The sequence below is a fragment of the Octodon degus genome, unplaced genomic scaffold (genome assembly GCF_000260255.1).
Source record: "Octodon degus isolate 3935 unplaced genomic scaffold, OctDeg1.0 scaffold00017, whole genome shotgun sequence".
NCBI lineage: Eukaryota > Metazoa > Chordata > Mammalia > Rodentia > Octodontidae > Octodon > Octodon degus.
Genome location: NW_004524593.1, coordinates 1,026,533 through 1,048,227, shown reverse-complemented (window position 1 = coordinate 1,048,227; position 21,695 = coordinate 1,026,533). Strand labels below are relative to the sequence as shown.

General features: G+C 44.2%; 1 protein-coding gene across 1 annotated transcript in view; it reads left to right on the top strand.

Annotated features, from left to right (window-relative positions):
• The first annotated feature begins 408 nt into the window (after positions 1-408).
• Positions 409-21,695, top strand: part of Pappa2 (pappalysin 2) — a 300,191-nt gene continuing 278,904 nt past the window's right edge. The window contains exons 1-2 of the mRNA XM_004626777.2: positions 409-491; positions 2,171-3,986. Of these exons, the coding sequence (XP_004626834.1) occupies positions 3,074-3,986 (913 nt within the window). The 5' untranslated portion in view covers positions 409-491; positions 2,171-3,073. The remainder of the gene's footprint in view (positions 492-2,170; positions 3,987-21,695) is intronic.

The following is a 21,695-nucleotide window of genomic DNA, read 5'->3' as shown; positions in this document are numbered from 1 at the left end:
GGGGAGGGAGGGGGCACCTTCTAGTGGCTTTGTGTTTTCACACATTGGAACTGACAGAAGCCCTTCTTCTCCGTGGGTGGGGGAATGTTTGGGGGTTTGGGGCTGATGGGGGGGTGGAAAGGGAGAGAGGTGGGGTGTTGGTGGGCAGGGTTATGATGTCACAGCCAAAGTTACAACAGGAGGAAAACACAGAAATGGTTCAACATTTTTTTTTAAACTTTGGACTGCCAAGAGCTGAAGGAGAGTGGTGAGCAAAGGAATGAAGGGGGAGAGAGAGAGAGAGAGAGAGAGAGAGAGAGAGAGAGAGAGAGAGAGAAACTAACTGGGAGCTTGAGTTTTGTGTTGCTTCTTGAAACCTTATGAATGGATTACTAGCAGCTGAGAGCCAGGAGAGACCTATAGGGGATGCAAGATCACTTACACACTAACAGGGGCGAAGAGCAGGCGGACTTCTTCTTCCTTGCTGTTATATCTCCTTCCTGAAATGAATGGTAGGAAACCTTCATCAGGGGGCTGAGGGGTGGTATGGGGGAGGGGGATATTGGCTTCTCCTTTTCTTACCTGGGTGTCTTCCCTTCTCTTAAACTAAACCTGCTTGTCCCACTTTTCTCTAGCCTCCTCTCTCTCTCTCTCTCTCTCTCTCTCTCTCTCTCTCTCTCTCTCCTCTCCGCTCCTCTCATTTTCTGATTTTCTTTACATGTTCCTCTCCACCCAAAGCCTCTGTTTTTATTCTTGATTTGCTTCAGAAAAGCTGAGTGAGGAAAGAGTGGAGAGAGAGAGAGAGAGAGAGAGAGAGAGAGAGAGAGAGAGAGACAGAGACAGAGAGAGACAGAGAGAGAGACAGAGAGAGAGGAAGAGAGTGTGTGTGTGTCATAGTCGAGGGCCAAGAGATCTCTGCTCAGTAACATCCACGTGCCTGCTGATAGCTTCTTGGGGGACTTTGAGGACTCAGAGGATGCAACATGGGAAGGAGGCATGCCAGGGATAGGGAGTTTTGTGTGCAGTTTTTTAAAAAAACCAATAAGCCACCAATTAGCTGGGTTAGAGAACTTTAGAAGATAATGAGGAGCCCAAGGCACAGGAGGCAGTGTGAGCTCACTCCAAAGCATGTGGGCTGTACGTTTCAGGTGAGGGCATCACAGGCAGTGACTTTAAAAGTGTCAGCAATTTTCTTATTCTTGAGTGAAGGATCTAACGTGTTTCTCAACCTGTTAGGTGCCACCTGCAGCCAGACATGCTCACTTGTCTCGGCATTCAGAATTCTGCTCTGTGTTGTGCCCATGTGTTTGTGTTCATGCACATGTGTGTAAGGGGTGGGACTAGGAGAAAGCTGGCATCTAAGCAATTAGGCTAACATGACAGAGGTTAAAGTCAAAGCATTTACTTCCCTATTCTACCCAGTCACTTCTGATCAACTGGAAAAATAGTTCCTTGAGTTTAGCTGTTCATTTTTTTTTTATAAATTACTTATTCTGAGCATCTCATTTGTTTATTTGCTCACCCAGCATACAATGACTCTTACAAACTTCAGGTTGAGAAACTCCTGAGAAAAAGATTTATGTGTTAGGAATCTATGGGATTTCCACTCAATGCTTCTCACAGCAGGATAATTGATTTTTTTCTTTTTCTCAATGTCTACCATGAAGTGAATTTAGAGCACTGTTCTTTTGAATGATTGAAATAAGAAAAAAGTACAAAAGGTTTACGACTAAACAAAAGAATATGTGAGTAGAAAACTTAGAGTGGGCTTATTAGGCAGGTCTGATCAAATTGTGTGTGTGAGAGAGAGAGAGAGAGAGAGAGAGAGAGAGAGAGAGAGAGAGAGAACAGGAAGGAGTGCTCCAAAACAGTATTGATTGTTTGCTATTGATTGTGTAGGCTGCAGCCGCTGAGAGAAAAAGCCTGAGATGTTTACTGGGGAAGCCAAGGGAAATGTTTGTCCCCTGTGCCTCTGTGAGGTGGGGAGGATTTCAGGAGGAAGGAGGGGACAAACAGGAGGTGGAGTGATGTACCAAACTTATTAGTTTTGACATCATCATTACCTTTAAATGAAAAGACAAGAAGATAATTACGGACAGAGAGAAAGGGAGTGAAGGGCAACAGGAGAGACCAGAGGGAACTGGTCCCTCAAATATATGCTTTTCATTTTGTTCTTTTTCCATCTTCCCAGGGACCCACACGACTCCCAGAAGGTGAAGTCAAGGGCTGTCAGCTTCATTTGATTAGGAGAACAGCAGACTGGCAGCCAGGAGACTTAAAACACAACCAACAAGTTGTGTTGGGGATTATAGAAACCTTCAAGCCTTAACAGCCCTGAACACCAAGCTGAGGGTGAGACTCTCACCTGCAAGGGTGGACTAGAAGCTGGATGGGGACCTGGCTCAGAACATCTGGAGAGTGAAAGTTAAGTACCAGTGTGGGCTTCTGTGCCCCCACATTCTTTGTGCATTTTCATCAATAACCACTGAATTTTGTATCTCTATGGAAAAGTTTTCCTAGCCATTTGTTTGAAGGTGAACATATTTTGGAGTAAGGGCTACAAAAAGAGAAGGAACATCTAGGCAAGGAAGAAGAGAAAGAAACAGAAAGGAGAGAATGAGATTGTTTTGAATGACTTCAGGTAGCCAGGGGTATGTGTTTGTGAGTGCATATCTGAGAGAATTGGGCTTGCGTCATGTTCTTCTAGTATCAGAGAGGGGAGGAGTTATTGAGGAAGGAAGAAAAAGAAAAAGAAGAAACCGGAGCTTCTGGGAAGGCATTCAAAGGAAACAAGAGCAATTAACTTCATTCTGCAAGGACTAAATTAGAAGTGGAAGAGAAGTCAGAGGAGCAGAGTGAGGGACTCACACACAGCGGGAGCAGCCCAGCAGGCACGCGGGCACAGTTTCCATCCCAGGTAGCCAGAAGAGATGCTCTTTTGGGGCTACTTGAAAAAGTTTACTTTGTGAACAAAACGGTTTCCCCCGGTGACTGTGAGGCCATTGTTTGCCGTCTGTCTCTCCTGTCTCCATCACTCTGGTGTGGTACCCAGACATTGACTTCTGGCTCTGCAGGGAGAGCTTTGGGAGGCGTGATGTGTTTAAAACTCCTACAGCTGAGCTTGGTGATCCTGACTGGATGGGTGCTCCACACGACCAACTCTGAGCGAGGATGGACTGGCAAGAGATCTGTGGTTCAGAGGGGACCCCTGAAACAGGTGCTGTTGGAAGGAGACCGCTGTTGGTTGGGGGCAAAGGTTCAAAGGCCCAGAGCTGCTCCCCAGCATCACCCCTTAGGGGTCTACCCCAGGAGCCCTGGGAATTACCTGAGACCCTCCCCTGTGAGGGTGCAGGGAGCTCATCACTCAGGACAGGGCACACCAAATGCTGAGGGAAAGGCTGCCAGCCGTGTTTCCCAAGACCTGACTGCAAATACAGCAGGAGTAGGGAGGGAGATTGAGCAGCCAGCTGCCCCCTGGGCAGAGGATGGTCCTATTGGGCAATCTGAGCTGCTGGAAGAGGATGACACTTATCTTGGAAACCTGGGATCCAAGGAGCTGCTAGGTGAGGCTGCACTGCAGGAACACTCAGCCAGGGTCACCATTAACACCTCTGCGGACCCGAAAGAGCCAGCAGCAGAAAGCCAGGGGAAGGGCTGGGCCCGGGCCAGGCATCCTCGGCGCGTAGTGAAGAGGCAGGCAGAAGATGTGCCTGGAGATCCCAGTACCTCTGTCTGGCCTTTCCCACACTGGCCTAAGGACCCCCGTCTTCCACAGAGGGTTCCAAGCAGTCCATTGGAGGACAGCATCCAAGATGGTGGCGGGGGCCCAGCCTGGAAACCCAAGACCTTTAACCCCCAAAGAGGACTGCCTGTTCTGTACTTCTCTGGGAGGCGGGAGCGGCTGCGGCTGCGTCCAGAACTGCTGGCTGACATTCCCAGGGAGGCGTTCACAGTGGAAGCCTGGGTGAGACCAGAGGGAGGACAGAACAACCCAGCCATCATTGCAGGTAACGATTCACTGCTGAGCTTGCGAGATCTTGGGGTGTGGCTGCCTCCATTTGTGATGGGGTTAGGTACAGGAAGCCTCAGTGGATGGGACAGAAGAGGAGAGCCAGGAAGGGCCAGGAAGAGCTGGCTCGGGAGGAGCTGGGGGCTGAGTTTTTATTAGCACAGCAGGATTCCAGACACTATTGAAGAGAAGATAAAAACCCTGTCACCATAGTGGCATTTGGCCCATATATTACTCTCTTGTATTTCTATACATTGTGCTTACACTTTGGAGTCCTTCAGCCTCGCTCTCACCTTCTTTAAAAGTAAAAGATTCAGGTTTTTTTTTTTTTTTTGCCAATGGGGGTAAGGGAGAGAGGCATTACATTGTTTTGGGTAGTTAGTGTGGGGTGATCAGGCATCTTTGAGAATAAATTCAAGTCCAAGGATCTGAGCAGTAAGTCATGCATAGACTGGTCTAGGCAGTGAGGGAACAGGGTGCCAAGTGCACAGCCATCAAGTTCTGATGGATGGCCTTTCCTCCAAGCAGCCTTGGGACTAGGCAGAAAGGTAGCACCTGTCCGATGTCCTGGGGTCCCTCTGTCTTGTCCCAGAAGCCATGTGCACATCCTAGCAACAGCACAGTCTGCTGGAAAAGGTGAGCGCTCCCAAGCCAGAGTCCTGGCGTTTAGCCCTGGCTGTTGTAAGAGGTATCTGAAATGAAACCTTGTGTAATTATAGTGTTAATCAGAGGCACCTGTCTGGGAGTGTTACCTATGTTTATTTTGTGTTGTTCACAGATTTTTGTTTTTATGAAAAGTCATCCAGAAAGGCAAAGAGTAGAATAAGATGAGTCTGTTGCTTGGCTGATTGCTATGCGATTCAGTCACACCAACCCTTGTAGAGAGACCCCCACCCATACCCCAAGATGTCTCCCTTTGCCTTACTGAGAAGGTTGATTTCAAGCAAGGGGTGAAGATTAGACACCATTCAGTGTCTTATTCTCATTTCGGGTATTCTAAAGGAGTATTTAACACAAAATAAGGCACATAGTAAAATTATTGCATCTTAATTGGGATTATCCACAACCCTCTGATGTTTGCCAGTCTCAAGACATTGATGGAGAAACTGGGGCAATAAGAGGCATGCCAGAGGTAGGCTGGCGATAGAACGCCAGAGCCCCTGAATTGCTTACAACTCTCCAAATCAAAAACTTCTCAGGTTTCTGTATCCCTGCAAATAAGTTTCAGATCAAGGAAAGAAATCTGGAAGGAAGGAGTGTCTTCCACTGGGGTGTTGCTGGAACATCCCTTCTGGACACTCTGTCTCCCCCTCTTTGGCTGCAATTTCTTCTTTGGAAGCTGGGATTCCCAGACACTGAGCACTCTCAACTCTTGTGGTTTTGCTTTATTTTATTTTTGGGTGGGAGAGGGGGTGAGGAAAGGGGAAAGAAAAGGGCCTGGGCTGCAAGGTAGGTGGGAGCAGAGAAAGTGTAGAAGGAAATCCTTATTCCATGGCCAAAAGGAAGAAATAATGAGATGATTATCTGATCAGAGTTGGCAGCTTCATGGCTTTTCCCAGATGACATCTTCTTACTGCCTAATCTTGCTTCCTAGTACCCATCTGCCAGGGAAGCTGCATGCTTACAGGCTAGACTGAGACCTACAATTCTGTCTGCCCCTCCTCTTGCAGTAGCAATGGAGGGAACTGGGAGCGGCTCCCAGGCTGTGAAGAGTTAGAGAGGGATGCAACAAGAATATATGTGGGAGGGCCTGAGGGGTTATTGCTTTGGGTTATTAAAGCTCCAACCTGGGGAAAAAGGACTGTGGATTCCTGACCCCTGTCCCACTTCTCCATATGTCTTCTGTCTCATGATGTACACAGAGGCATGCTGTGTCAGGATTTGACCTCCCAGCCTCGCCACCATGCACCTCCTTACCTTCCCCCCATCCATCACCACCAGCTGCCTCTGCCTTGCTCAGCACACACTCTGAGCCTGCTCCTAAGTACCCATCTGAACTCTTTTAACCTCTGTAAGCATGTAAAATTGGGCAGGAAATCTTTTGCAGACAGTCTAGCTGCTGAGGTTTCTTTCTCTTCCAATCCAAGTGGTCCCTGCAGCCTGCCTGGGCTTCCCCTGGAGGTCTCCTACACAAGGGCCAAGGACAGAGAACACCCAGACACCCAGGTCTCTTTGCATCTTTCTTCAGGTTTGTACACAGCAGGAAGTACAAAGGATTTAGGGTAATAATGTGTCAAAGATAGGGGTTAGAAACAAAGTGTTCATTGTTTGGGATTCTAGCAAGGGGCTCCTGAGAATGTAGGCCTCCTTGTCTCATCTTTGTGCTTGGCTACTTATATTTCATGATGAACCTAGTGGCTGAGGAATGTGAAGTTGCCAAAGCAGGTCCTCTGTAGGAGTAGTCTTCAAGTTGCAGTGATTTATGCATACCTATGCACAGAAGCCCACCTTGGTGGTTGAGCTGGTCAGTGCCTGTCTCAGGACAGCTCAGCTTCACCTATGTAGCAGGATGACATAGACTCCTGTCCCTGGGAACTGCAGACAATCATGGAGGGCAGTCCAAGGTACTCTAAAATTCCATGTGCTTTCCCAACAGCTCTCAAACCTCAGCTTCTAGCTATTTAACTTTAACCAAGTTTCCTGGTCTTCCATCTACCAAACTTGGGGTATTTTCTCTTCAGCAGAGATGTGAGCAAATCAGCCTTGTAGAGCACCCACTCCCACCCCCACCCAGGGACCTTAGGGAATACTTCCTGTAAGGGCACTAGGTGGCACTGTTGCTTTGCACACAAACTAGGAGAAGGCCAGGTTCTGGGTATGTCTGCTTCCTTGAAGGGCTGTCGTGCCTGGCCTCTACGCTACAATTTAATCATCATCTTCTAGAATGTTGTTGGTTGACATTCTTTGGGATCAGCTTCATTTAAGTCTTTTTTTGCAGGGCCTGCATGAAAGGACTAAGGAGATTGTAACAAACTTGTTATACTAGTAACCATAAGACAAACAAAATCAAGCAAATACCCTCTACTTCCACACCAAGCACCCATATTCTTTCAAAACAGGGAGTTGGGCTCCCGAACGGAATGGATTGCCAGATGCTTTCATTGAGGGTCAAGGGCAACTCAGGACACACAGAATTTAAATACTGAAGGTCTCTCTGGCCCTGGGCCTGGGGAGTGAGTTGGGGCTTCCTGCATGGTGGTGGTAGACCTGAAGTTGCCTGTTTCCCACAGTTGAGACAGATTGACCAAGGCCAAGGTCAAGGCCAAGGGGAGAATGTGTGCAACTGCTTCGTGGTAGGGTCCTCTATGAAGGCAATAGTCAAAAGCCTGGGAATTCAGAGCGTTGCAGCCATTGAGGAGAAGCCTGAAGCCAGGAGCCCACACAGTAGGGCTACTAGGATGAGTGGTAGAAGAAGCCAAATGCTGTCTCATTTGGCATGAACTCTTGGAGCTGCAGCACCAAGCCCCGAAACCATACTGGCTTTCTCCACTCCTTTTCAACTTCCTTTCCTCTCCTTCAACCCCAACATACACAAGAGAGAAACTTTTAATAGGTTCCTCCATACCCATAATTGATTTCAAATGTTCCCTGAAGTTGCCCAGCTGAGTAACCACCTGCAGCTCCAAGTTTCAGGAGACTGAGTCACTAAGTCCATGGCAGGGTGGGAGCCCGAGACCAGGTTTCTTTAGCCAACAAATATTTATCGAGTGTCTTGCCATGCAGAGTGCAGCAAGTCAGTGGAGAATACAAAGGGATCTAAGAAACTGTCCCCAGTGTACGGGCAAGTTTTCTTTTCCTCCAAGTATACAAATATTACAGCACATCCCATGTAGATTTTGGGAGACAGACAGACATGGAATCAGACCCCCTCCTCTGACACTTATCAGAAGTGTGGTCATGGGCAATTTGTTGAAGTCTTTAAAGATCTGCTTTCTACTAATTGAAAATGAATATGCATAAATATGATTCTAAGTAAAATGGAAAAACTCTGAAAAATTAAAAAAAAATACCCAAGAAGACCAAAGAATAATGTCTTGTGGAATTGCTGTGATGTTTTAATTAGTCATGTAGATAAAGTGTATCTAGGACATAGAATTCTTTTTATCCCCAGCCTTTTGTAAACTATTTTTTATTTGAGACTGCATTTTACAGAGCCACTAAGTTGGTGGCCTGAATTTGTAGCATCCCCCTGTCTCAGCCTCCCAGGGTGTTGCTATTATGACCAATGGGATTTATTTATGACATGACGTGTATTGTCACTGAGAATCCTCCCTTGCTAAAAGCAGTATATTAATTTTCTCCTCTTTGCTTCCAACTCACTAAGTTCTCATTTTTTCCTAGGTAAGATACTTACTTTAATTCCTTAAGAACTTAGTTTGTTAATCTGTAAAATGGTATTTTTGATAAATAGGTTTTCTCATATTAAGGCAGTAAGATAATTGAGAATGCTAAAAAATCAGAGACCCAAAAGAACCATATGCTTTATTTTTAAAATTGCATCTGTTCTTTTTCAACTGGGTCAACATATTTCAAAAAATCAGCAATGGTAATAAAGCTTCTTTGGAAACATAAATGCTTTTGAAAAATCTGATGTAAGCTACATTCACTCCTGAGCAAAATATACATTTGCATGGACTACACAACCTTTGGAGCTTTCTAGATTTCCTGATGGCCAAGTCTGCTGATGTCAGGCCATTGCTAAGGTCTACTGACAGCTTCTCTGTTTTGAATGACACCTAAGAAATTAGAATTTACAAGATGTTTTTCCCAAATATGTAGTTTTGTTCATGTTGAAGGGTTTTGTTCCTGTGGTACAGGGAGCCCCATGGAGGACAGCTTCACCCAGATATAATCAGGATATGAAAAGGGGGTCACTTGTGCTGTAGGTGTGATTGCCTAAGCAGCTCAAGTGTAGGTAAGAGCTACAGCCACACCTTTCCCGGAGCGTCTCTGAAGATGAGGCGCCTATGTTCCTCCTCTTCAGTTGTCTCTCCTCACATGCAGCAGTGTCAGACTTAGAGTGTATGTCCTCTCAGGACCCCCTTTCACATAGAACTCAGATCCCCGACCAGGATCAGAGATTCAGAGAAGTTGCAGCAGCCCTTGGCATGGAAGCTTCAGGTTTATACATCAAAGTGATTGTAAGATGCCCCACTTGCATGATATGGTGCTTGCAAATGTCCTTGGTCATTTGAGAATGACCCTGATCCTTGGCTCCCTCCCTGGCTCCCCATGTGAGAGTAAACTCCTTTCGTGTCTGCCCTCACAACCTTCATGTGTGCTTCCCTGGGGTGATACTGCTTCTTGCCTTGTTGCTTAAGTACATGACTCATTTCCAGGACCTGAAAATTCTCCAATGCAAGTGCATGCTAAATGCAAGACTGACTGACTTTCGTCACTTAAACATATCTACCACAATGTATGACATCTAGCATCCATATATATAATATATATCCATTCTGGAAATTGAACTTGTGACCTTGCGCTTGTCAGGCAGGTGCTTATGCCACTGAGATATATCCCCAGCACCTATATTTATAGAATAAAGTAGAAATTTAGATTGGTGGGTACCCAACAGAGATGAATAAGAAGGGGATTTTCCTGAAGCTGGAGGCACTTTGTGAAGAACCAGGAGAGTGGCTTCCAGTTCTGTCTCTGCTCCCTATGCAGGTGACCTCGGGGCTTCTGGGGGAAACTGCTGGGCTCAGGGCTCTCCTGCCACCTTCAGCAAGAGGAAGTCCTAACTTACCAGATCTATATGAGGTCACATGCGAATTATTTTAAGAAACTTCAAACTCCAGGATTCCAGAGCAGGTATTGACATAGTATAGCCAATGGAAAACAGCAGTTCCAATACTGAAGGCTGTTTTTGTAAAGTTTTATTGGAATACAGCCACACTTATTTGATTATGTGTTCTTCGTGGCTGCTTCCAAGCTAGAAGTCAAAGTTTAATAGTTGTAACAGAGACCTTATAGCCTGGAAAGCCTAAAATATTTACTACCTGTCTCTTCTCAGTGCCGTTTTGCCAACTCTTGCTCTCGAGTACTGCTTCTTGAACTTCAGTGTGCGTGAAGTTCAGCTGGGATAGTTGTTAAAGTGTTGTGACTGCCGTGGGGTAGACAGGCTAGCAGATGCCAGGAGACTGTGCCCCACAAGACTTCACAAGGGAGAATGTCACTGGCTAATGACCTCAGGCTCTGTGCTTTGAAGTTCTTCCCTGAATTTTGTGGAGGCCAGGCAGCCCTGGCTGTCAGAGATAAAGGCATACCAGGTTTGGGGACTAAGTTGACTCTGCCTCCAGGGCTACCCGGAGCTTGAAGAAAGTTTGACCCAGCCTGGAAGGCTTTCACCTCACTCTTCATCCCTGTCTCCTCCCCTCGGGGTCAGGCTTACACCATGGACTCTCCCAGCCTTTCCTGGTTCTTCCCATATTTTCTCCAGAGTTGTCTCCTCTAATCAAAATCTTGCACATTTATTCTTGTTATAGTGTCTACTTTATGTCTTAATATAACTCTTTAAACCAAATGCAGATTTGAACTTAGTAGGTCTGGGGCAGCTTGAGAGTCACCCTGGCTAACCAGGTTCTAGGTAAATTGTGCTGCTTCTCCTGTGAGTGTGTGGCTGTGATTTTGGTAGCAAGCTTGGAGACTCCCAAGTCTCAGGCAAGGAACAGCAGAAGTTTCTGTAAAGAGACAGAGGATTAATAGTACAAGCTTTGCAGGACATGTAGTCTGTGTGGTACCTATTGAGCTCTGTTGCGAGAGCAGCCAGGGACAATATGTAGACATGGTAGCATAACTGTGATCTAGAAACAGGCGACCAGCTAGGATTTGGTGGCAAGAAGTGTTTTCTAGATCCCAGTTCTAAAGGGTCCTTGTTAGGTGCCATATTTTTTTCTATGCCCTTTTTTGCTTCACTTCATAGTTCTACACTCTCCAGAATAATAGCCATAGAATACTACCTGCTGCAGCACTACCAGTAGTAGGGAAATAGCTTTTGTTCAAATAAAAGCAAAACTTCCAGATATTTCCTGCAGGAAATAGTTGTTCTCATTTTTTGGAATGAATGTTCCAAGTGGAGTTTATATTTTATTTTATTTATTTTTTAACACTTACTTTTAGGCTGGCCAGATAGCTAGCTCAGGGGATGTCTGCTTAGGCATGCTGTGCCAGCCCTGCCCCAGGGCCCTGCTGAGACTGTGATTGAGATTGGGCGTGGTGGTGAGAGCCTGTAATCCCAGCGCTTGGGAGGCTGAAAACAGAGAATCACTATGAGTCCAATCTATATATTGAGACCCTGATACATATATACAATACATATTTATTATTTTTTGACATGTAATAAAAGTACATATTTGTGGGGTATAGTGTGATAATTTGTCACATCTATACAATGTGTAGTAATCAAAGAAAGGTTCTCTTTAATGATATTTTGAGATATCTTTCAAAGTTAACATGTTTCAAAGTTAATCTTTAAGATATTTGTGCCTAAGAATAATGCAACTGAGGCTAATTTTAGGACATTATCATCTCAGGTAAAGGAAACTCTCTATTTGCACTGTTTGTGCTCTCCTTCCTAAATCCATCTTAGCTACTAAATTAATTTATTTTTTAGAGAGAATAAAGAGTCAAAAACACATTAGAAATAATGCACGATTTCACTAAACAAAATGACAGAAATTCAACAATGGTTGTTATATTGAATATTGTTGTCTTCAAATTAGTTGCTCAGATTGGCAGATTTCTGTCTTTATAGATTTGCCTAATTCTAGAAACTTCATTCAAGTGGGACTGCACAATAGGTCAGCCTTGGCACTTAGCATCTTTCCCTCAAGGTTATCTATGTTGTCGTATACGTCAATAGTTGATTCTTTTTTATTGACGAATAGTATTTCAGAGATGTGTCATATCTTGTCTTCCTAGTCTTCAGTTGATGGACATTTTTGTTGTTTCTACTTTGGGTTATTATGAATAGCATTGGCCCGAACATTACACACGGATAGACATACTATTTCATTTTGGGGTGTAGGTACCTACAAGAGGAATTGCTAGATCATATGGTTACTCTGTGTTTAGAATTCTGAGGCACTACCAGTGTGTTTTATAAAGGAGTTGCACAACTTTGCAATGCTCATTAATTCATGAGGATTTGATTTTATATTTCTGGTCTTCAAAAATGCAGTAGGCATCTGTGGCATGACTGGCGAGTAGGGCTTGGACACTACTGACAGCTAGAAGAACCTCTGTGGTCTTGGAGAAATGTGAGGAGAGGCAGTTGAGGTCTCTGCAGTCCCAAGGCACCTTTGATGGATGAGATGGATGCTCATTAAACTCCCTCCTCTCACTCCTTGAGGGTATCCTAGGATGGACTTTCTCTTCCCTGAACCAGGCTTTGCATGCAAGGTATGCATATTTGGACCCAATTGTGGAACTTTCTGTGTTTTTCCACCTGATGAGCACTAAATGATGCTCAGTCCCTCAGTAATCACAGTGCTGCAAATCGATTCTGCATACAAGGCAAGAGTTCTACCACTGAGCCACAGCAACAGCCCTGCACATCGATTCTGATGCAAGAGTGTCCCCAAGCAGGAAAAGCAGGAACAGAGTGAGGAAGAAGATGATAGTCATGAAGCTCCTTTATAATTTCTTGACTTTCTCTGGGCATTGGCCCAGCCAGGTGTGTGGGCCCACTCTGTCCAGGGCTTGGCATCTGAAGCACAGGCTTAGAGCTAGAACTTTAGTCATCTAGCTGTCTGGGGTGCTAGTCAGAGTGAGGACTTTCCTCTGAGTATGACCACAAGATCTGCTCATCACCCTGAAGCTTCTAGGCCTTTCCTTTCTTTCCTTTCCTTCCCTTAACATGAATAGTAAGCCAGGGATATAGCCAATCAGAAAAATACCCGAGGTTACAGTGAAAACTGGCCTTTTTCATCTTAGAAAGAAAAGGCAGTGACCCAGGTGTACTGTTACCTCCTTGTTTCCCATCCTCTGTGAGCTGTGGGCTCTCCCCAATGCCTAAGAAACCTGCTGGGTGCTTAGTAGGTTTAGGGCAGAGCACAGGTTGTTGGGTTGAAATGCTGGGAGTGACAGAGGCATAACTGGAAAGCTAGGAACCCCCTTTGGCAAATCAAGTAAATTGAGCTGCTTGCTGCCACCAGCTACACTTTGTCCTTCCTGGCTTCCTTCTACCTCCTTTGCACACTTTTTTCTTGTTCCCCTGAGGCTGACCATCTGATTCATTCAGAACACTTGTGCCAGGAGGTTTGGCTTCCTCTCTTTCCTGTATTAATCCACGCCTTGAGGAGGCCAAATAAACACCTTATTTGGTGTTTACTAAGAAGCAACACCTCACTTTGGATCCTGCACCTTTACCCTGGGTGTCTACTAGCATCAGCTCCTGATGTCATAAACAAGTACATAAATCCCCTGCTTTTGCTCCTGAGTACATGGAATTAGGTTTCTCTGGGGGCTCATCAAGTTTGTTTCTGCTCACATCCTACACATCCTCACCCCAGCATCTTCCAGAAAGCATATTATATGCCAAGTTGGTGTCCAAAAAATAACAGCATTCTTCCCTTTCCATGTTTACTACCTGCTTCAGAGCAATCCTCCTCTTTTGGATTCTTAAAAAAAGAGAACAGCCAGGAAATAAAGCTCAGTGGACAAACAAAAACATCCCAGTTCACTTTATGAGTCAGAAGTGAGTGGTGAAGAAAAAGTGCTCCTGCTCAAATATACAACATGACATTTGGAACCCAAAGTCTGAGAATGTTTTTGAAGTTGAGGCATTGCCATGACAACCAGTTGTGATATCAAAACCAGTAATTATGGCTCATATGGCTTATTTCTGTAGTAGAAGTCCAGTTACCTGATCAGAGGTGATGTCACAGGACTTAAAAGTTAGTCTCATCATTTAGGCGGGGACTCAATATTTGCTCTTTTCCCTTTCTCTCTCTCTCTCTCTCTCTCTCTCTCTCTCTCTCTCTGTCTCTCTCTCTCTCCTTCCTCTCCCTTCTTCCTTTCCTTTTTCCCAGTGCTGGAGATTGAACTCAAGGCCTGCACATGTAGCCAAGCACTCTACTACTGAGCTATAGTCCCAACCCAACATTCACTAAATCACATACAAACAATCGATGCACATTCTGGGCAGGTTATGAAAGATGTAGTTTAGTTCTATATTTTCAGCATTTATTGAGCTTCTGTTGGGTGAATGACCAGGCATTTAGCCACATGCTGGGGAATCATGAGTGACTGGGATGAGGCTGAGCCTGAAAGTTCTGGTGGGAACCAATCTATACATGGAGTAGTACAGCCTGGCCCATGGGAGACACCAGTCTTGCCTGGATAAGTTCAAGGAGGTAACTAAAGAGGGGGATTGGAAGGTAGCAGAGTTGGGGTGAAGAAAAAAGGATGTGACTGTTTTAAATGGCACAGGGGCACCAAGAAAATCAACAGGCCTGATGTGGATTCTTCGGATCTAGCAGTCAGGAACTATTGGTCACTTTAGAGAGAAGGGTTTCATTACAGTGTTGGAGGCTGGAAGAAGAAGATACACTACAGTCAATAGAGATATGAATTAGAAGAAAGGGAATAAAGACAAGATTTAGTGCATTCTATAGGGAAAATCAGACCTTAAAGCAGATGTCAGAAAGTTTTTATTTTGAGGTAAGAGAGATACAAGGTATTAAAGAATTGGTAGTCTAAAGTTGGTGACAGCATAAACAAAGGGAAACAATGGAAGATAAAGAAACAGAAACATTGACATACAAATGCAAGCTCAAGCATGCCAAGAAATTACGACAGACATTTTTCTTTGACAAATACTTCTATTTGTACTTCGTACCAGGTCACCACATCAGCCAGTTTACAAATGTTAACTCAAGTACTCTTCAGAAAAACTTGAGGAAAGAGATGGTAGAATTGGAGCACAGAGAGAAATAGGACATTGATCAGGGTCATAGACTTAGTCCTCACAGAGCCGAGGCCACACAGCTCATCCATGCAGAGAGCCAAGGTCACAGGCTAGTCCACAGAGTGAGTAGAAGCTGCAAAGCTATCACACAGAGCCAAGGTTTGAACCTGGGTATTCTGTCCCTAGAGCACATGTTTCTCCTTCCTGTCTCTGTGATGCTGTCTTTAACTTTCCATCAGTAGCAATAGACAGTGAGCTGGCCACTTGCCTCAACCAAAGCCTTCTTCCTTCTTGAGTTCACTGTCTTGCTCCCTCTTTGTCAGTGAAGGACTTGCCCACACAGGGTGACTTCAGGAATTCCCCTCTCCTGCTCCCTCTTCTGGTCTTTGTGCTCCACACACAAGTCATGCCACCAATCAATCACTGAATCACATTTGTTTGTCTTTGCCATACCTTTTGTGCCTGTTGTATTCATCCTGATAGCTTCTAGCTTAATTTGGGCCATAGGAATGCCAGCCAACTCATGCTTCAGCTATTTAACAGCAACCAACAGACATTTTCTCAAATACAAAGTAGCTCAAGATGTGCTCCTGCCCCAAACCACTGGGTGACTCTGCTGTACCCTTCCCATAGAGTTCTGCTTCCTTTATATTGTCTGGGTGACCCCGCCTACCTCCTCAGCTTCATACTAGCCTCCAGGGCAAACACTTACACAGTCATATGTACACATGTGCACACATGCATGCACCCACAGCTTCACATACAGTCATACTTACAACCACACTCAAATGTGCGGACACATACAAATCCTTTCCGTTTGACTTCTTGCAACACAAAATGTTAGCTCTCACACAGATATGCTGTCTCTCCCCAGCTCTGGTCTGTGATGTCTGCTGTTTATATCTTTATACCTGACAGAATTCTGCTTCCCAAACCACAGTCACCTGACTTTCTTTTATTTACCACCAGAGCTTTTAACTGATAGGACATCTCTTCCAGTAACTCTGCCACCCTGACCATTCCAAGGGCTTATTTAGGTTTGTTCTTCCACATGTTTTCCTGGAATTCTGTACTCTGCCTTATCAAGATCTTTGAACAACTTGTTATATAGTTCCCATCTTACTTTTTATTGATTAGACTCATGCTCACTGAACTTTTGCTATGTACAGACACCATGCGGGTGTTGCTGTAGACAGACTTGGCATTAGTGCTCTGCCTTTTCAATTCTAGCCTAGCTCCCCTCACCAGATCCTGGGCTGATGCTGGGAGCAAGGGCTGCCCCTAGTTCATTACACCCCATGTACATTCAGCCAGCCACAAGTAACTATTCCAATAAGTATTCAATGAGAGGATGGATGAGTATGTGAATAAATGTAGACCCAGTCTTACAAGCTGGGAGTGAGTTCTTGTGTTTGGAAGTTGTCACACAAGACCTTTTGATCTTTATGTCCTGTTAATTGGGAAAATGGCTAAGAAGTTTAATATTTTCTCAATATAACTAGAAAAAGTTATCCTTATTTTTTCATTCCATGCACCCTTTCCTTTCCTCCCCAAGTCTAGTTATACTTGATAAATATTGACCAGTAACTAGTTTAGAAAACTTATGTGGAATTCATAATTTAGTATAACCAGGACTATTTTCAAATTTTAAGAAATTATCTATTTCCTTGTTTCTTTTGGTTTGCATGAAGAGTCTCATTTTTTCTCATAGAGTTTCTTGTTTGCTCACATTATCCTTGGGAGTGGGTGTGGGCAGGAGGGCTTACACCTATCAATGGCTAAGTCTTGCTGGTCTAAAGGGGCCAACAGGGAATTGGGGACATTCCTTGGGTTTAAAGTCTTCCCAGGCTCTGCTCCTTCTATGGTGCTCTCAAAATCTGGAGTTATTGACCAGCTCTAAAATTCTTTTTTGGGGTGAAATCCTTCTCATGTGCATCATACTTATAGAAAGTTCTGAGCTTAGTTTATTTCTTCTATCTTCACAATTACTAGTTCATTTAACATTCCACAGATGTTTATTGAATATAAAGTAGATATTCAATAACCTTTTGAAATAAACCCCAAATTCACACAGAATAATCATAGACATGAACTACAGCACAGTTCTATTTTAGACACTGTGTCAAGGAACATTAGTAGTTTGAAGTAATTACACAATAAAATATTCTTATAATCCTTATAATCTAGCCCCTGGCATAGATCATGATGTGGAGGTAATCTTGGACATGATTCTTTCTTTGGGTGTGCAGGGTCACTGAGCCCTTGGACACAGTGTGGGATGTTATTGACCTGACCTCAGCTGGAGACTCGCCATGGCAAAAAAGAAGACCCAAGAAGTCGGTCCCATCCTTTGTGTCTCTGCCTCCTGCTTTCAGTGACTTTGGGAACAGAGCAGTGACATGCCACATGATGGTGTGTACAGAAAGCCAGTCACTTACTGAAAAGGCACTTGCTCCCTCACTCTTCCTACCATAGCTGTACACATTTTTTCCCCTTGGCACTGCCTCCCATCAGCTTTCCTTTATTCTAGTTGAATACTTTTGTGAACCCCACTTCTGGTTGAAGTTCAAGATGCTCAGTGGATGGACCAACTGACCATCGTAGGCTTCTGAGAGCTGCTCTAGGTCTCAGTAATCTACGGGCAACCTAGGCAACACAATCTTGAACTGAGTGGCACTTTGGGGTGAATGAGTGGATAGAGAATAATCTGGTCCCTAATACACACAGAACATGACCTTTTCTGAGTTCTCAGCATGAATGACATTCCCAAGGAAATCGTTCTCTTCTCTCCACATGACCCACCTGCTATCTGCTTTTTCTCCCTGTGAAGCTGTCCCTTCACCTTGAATGTCTTACTTTAATCTTTCTATCTGTCTAAATCCATTCTTTTATTGTAACAGCTGGGAATCCTGGGGCTGTAGTTTGGGGTCAAGCCCCATGCTAGCAGTGTGAATTTGGCAAGTTCAAGTCTCCATATCTGTAAATTAGATCAGTGGTGATTTCTATTTCAGAATTGTTGTGATAACTGAATAAGTGAAAATGAATCATGGGCTTAGAACTATATCTGGTAAATCATAAGTGTTTGGTCCATGCTGGTTGATATTTTCATCATTTCTAGTGATGTGTGATGTGCAGACGTCCAGAGCTTGCTCCCAGGATGCTGCTAGGATGGAACATACTCTTTGTTCTCAAGGTTTTATATGCCCATTCTGGTTCATGCAAACCCTCCTTTCCCTAAACTTTAGTGTGTGCACATCTATGTAGCACAACTTAACAAGGAGTTGTTTGCAATGAAACTATGTTCCAGCTAACTGATATCCATAACTATGTTTTAGTTATACTGCTTTTTAGGAAGTGGAGGTATATGATTAAAACATGAGTTAAAAGGAGAAATCTGGTTAAAAAAAACACCCTGTCCATTAATGTGTAGGGTCACCCTGGTCCTTTCTACTTTCTATGGTCATAGTCACAGGTGTGGGATAGAGAGAGATAAGATGATGACATGGATGAACCTAAAGACAAAGATCTGAGGCGTAGTCTGTCAAAGCAACAGAAAATCCAGCTCAGCCTCTCCCTTTCCAATGGGAGCATGAGGCCCAGCAAGGGAAGAATATTTTCCTGATGTCACACAGGGGCAGGCTGAGACTTCACTGCCAAGTTTCTTGGCTTCCAACTTGTTATTTCAACTCTTCCAGGTTGCCTCTGTTTAATTTAAATCTTTCACTGAAAAGCAGAAGAAAGCCTTTTAGGAATTTTTTTAAGACAGAAGGAAAAGACCCACAATCTTAGTCTTTATTTAATGTGAAATGTCCATTAATTAGATCACTCATTTGCCTTTGTCCCTTCTCTTTTCCACTTCGGAGAATGGCCAAAGCTATTTTATAGCAGAGGTTTACTTGAGGTCTGCTATAAGTGCCCTTTGTGCACGCTGGGCTCCGAGCATTCACCTGACTTTAACTTGAAAACACACTCTGTATCCTCTGGTTTTCTCTGATTCTCCCATTTGTGGACTGTGTTCCTTTTGGTTCTGACTGGCATAATATTGGGTGAGTATGGTCTCTAGGTCTGGAGCCTCACCATACTTCATTACCTAGAAAGCAGTTGGAATCTTTGCTAGTTACTCATGATTGCATGGCAGGGATAAAACCACTCAGGTACTGTTAGGCCAGCATAGGCAGTGTGTGTGGATTGGGGGGCCGTAAGACACACTGGATGGGTGCCATTGCTATGAATGGAGCACAGTACTTCACTTTAAGAATGCCTGATGTGTAAACACGTAGCCTCAGCTGATCCAGAAGTTGGAAGGCTATTTTCACTGCAAGCTCTTCTTCAAACTTGCATTAAATAACAACTCCTGCCATGCCTCTGGATCGTTGAGCATATATGTAATGCTATTTAAACACTTCTTTTTAGGGCTGTTGATTCTATAAACTGCATCTGGAAATACAACTACCAGAGCAAATATCAAACTTATTTATTTGACAGAGTAATGAAACAGCAGGAAATTGGTGTTCATGCTACTTAGTTGGAGTTATCAAAGTGAGTTTTTAGAGAGCTCCTGACAGTGATGAAGTAAGGCAAGACAAGAAAGGTAGAAGCTTTCTTGTGTCCATATCTCTCCCAGGCCTAGCAGGCTCTGGGGAGCTAAGATACCCTATTATCATTAAGGAATTCATCCTATTCTGGGCTCTCAGGTGTGTGACTTGGTGCTACTTGCTCATCTTTTGCACGAGCTGCCTCATGCAAATGCAGGAGTTTATAATATGTTGTGTTGCTATAGTTCCAAGCACATGGTTTCCCATGTTTGTCAGGTTAGAGATCAAGTCAGTGAAAGGGGAAGCCAGCAGGTAGCTCTGCACCTATGGAACAGCAGCTCACAGCACCTCCAATCCCAGATGCCATTATGTACACCACAGTCAATCAAGCCCTGGGCACTGTGTGCTCCTCATGGAATTCCACTTACAGGACTAGAACAGAGCGCTGAGTGCTCAGGAAATTTCATGCAGCTTGTTCTCAAAGGTTGAAATGAGGTTTCAATCAGCGAATCAATACAATCCACTATTTAAAATTACCCAGGAGACTGCCCTCTCAGTCCTTCTCTCAGTCTCTGCCTGTCTGCCTCTGTCTCTGTCTCTCCCCTCTCATTCCTTTTTCTCAGTGTGGAATGACTATGCCTCAAAAACATTACAATCCTTATGAAATTTCAGTTATTTATTTTCTTGTGTGGGGAGAAACAAGTTAAAGTTGCCCAAATGAACCAAGATAATGGACAACATCAGGGTGACGTATTGACTGTAGAGGAAATTGCCCAGGATGAGTCAGAGGTGACCAGTCTGATGATGGCTCCTGTTCTTCCTGATGCCTACTAAGTGGGAGGCACTGACAAGCAGCATAATGCTTTATGGGCACTGTGGGGCAAGCCACATGGGTCAGGGGAGTAGCTGCTCCCACTGTAGGGAGTGAGCAGTGCAGAAGGGTGGGGGGGGGAATAAGGGTTGTTTTCTGTGTTACAGGAAATTTTTTTTAAATGTCATTTAACCTTGTCAGTTGGCAGTATGCCCTTGGTGACTCTGCTAAGTACCTCTTATGGATTCATTCCATTAATGGATTACTTCTTCCTACCAAGGGCAATGTTGGCCTTGGTGCAATGGGAGTGTGGGGAAGTATAAGACACAATTGCTGGCTTTCAGGAAGCTTAGCTCACAGTTGAAGACAGAGGCCTACATCTGCTAAAATGAGTGCTAGTCACAGAGAGTAATAGTATTGAATATTTGTTACGTGCCAAACACTCTTTTAATGGTTTTGCGTGTGTGAATTCATTTCATGTTATCTTCAATTCTATATGTCAGGTGCTACTAATACCTCCACCTTATGCTTGGGAAACTGAGGCATGGGGAATGGTTCCACGTTGCTCAGGGTTGTAGAGCTGGTAAGCGTGGTTGATCTGGGGTCTCCAGCTTCATGTTTCCAGGAGAACAGTGTTGAGCATGTTTCTGGGTTTTAAGTTGGTTGCTTGAGCTGGCTGCTTTTGGTTATTTGTAGGATTCCCAGGCCTTGGCAAGTCTGAGAGAGTTGTGACAGGGTAGGTTTGTTCTAAGACAGTGCTGGGAACCTCCGGAGGCACTCACCACTCTTTGCAAGGCACTGTGTAACACCAGCATGCAGGTCCTGGTAGTGGTTCCTGGTCCCTGGGGGTTACTTTTTCAGCAAGAAAACAGTAACCTAACCTCTCAAACAGTAGTCGATGTGTGCCAAAGCTATGTGGCATCTCCGGTGTGGCTAAGGAAGCTTCCTCAAGGCGGCTCTGCTGCACCCGACGCATTTTGGGCAAAAGTAGTGTTGGGCCTGGTTTTTCACAGCTTTGGACTTCATAGGGACTTAAGCCCTTTGCTTTCTAAGTTTTCCAAGTAATACAAATTTCCCTTAAGCCCATATAGAAATGAAAATGGTCTATTCTGTATTTGTCTACTAGCTTAATTTGTCTTTACATTTTTATAATTCTATTCTAACAAAATCTGATTGGGTCACTTACTTTACTTCAAATTCTTTAGCAGCACTCATTTATCATTCACAAGATAAAGGCAAACATAGTTAATTTGTGTTCAGTGATGTATTATGATGATTCAGCTTAATGAACACACCTGGTTTGTCAATGCCTCACATACAGTACATCGTTCAGCTACTACAGTCATTTGTTTATCCAACAGGGTTTTTGTTTTTTTCTTTTTGTTTTCTGAGACAGGGTATCATCACGTAGTCCAGGCTGGCCTTGAACCCATAACAGTTATTTATTCA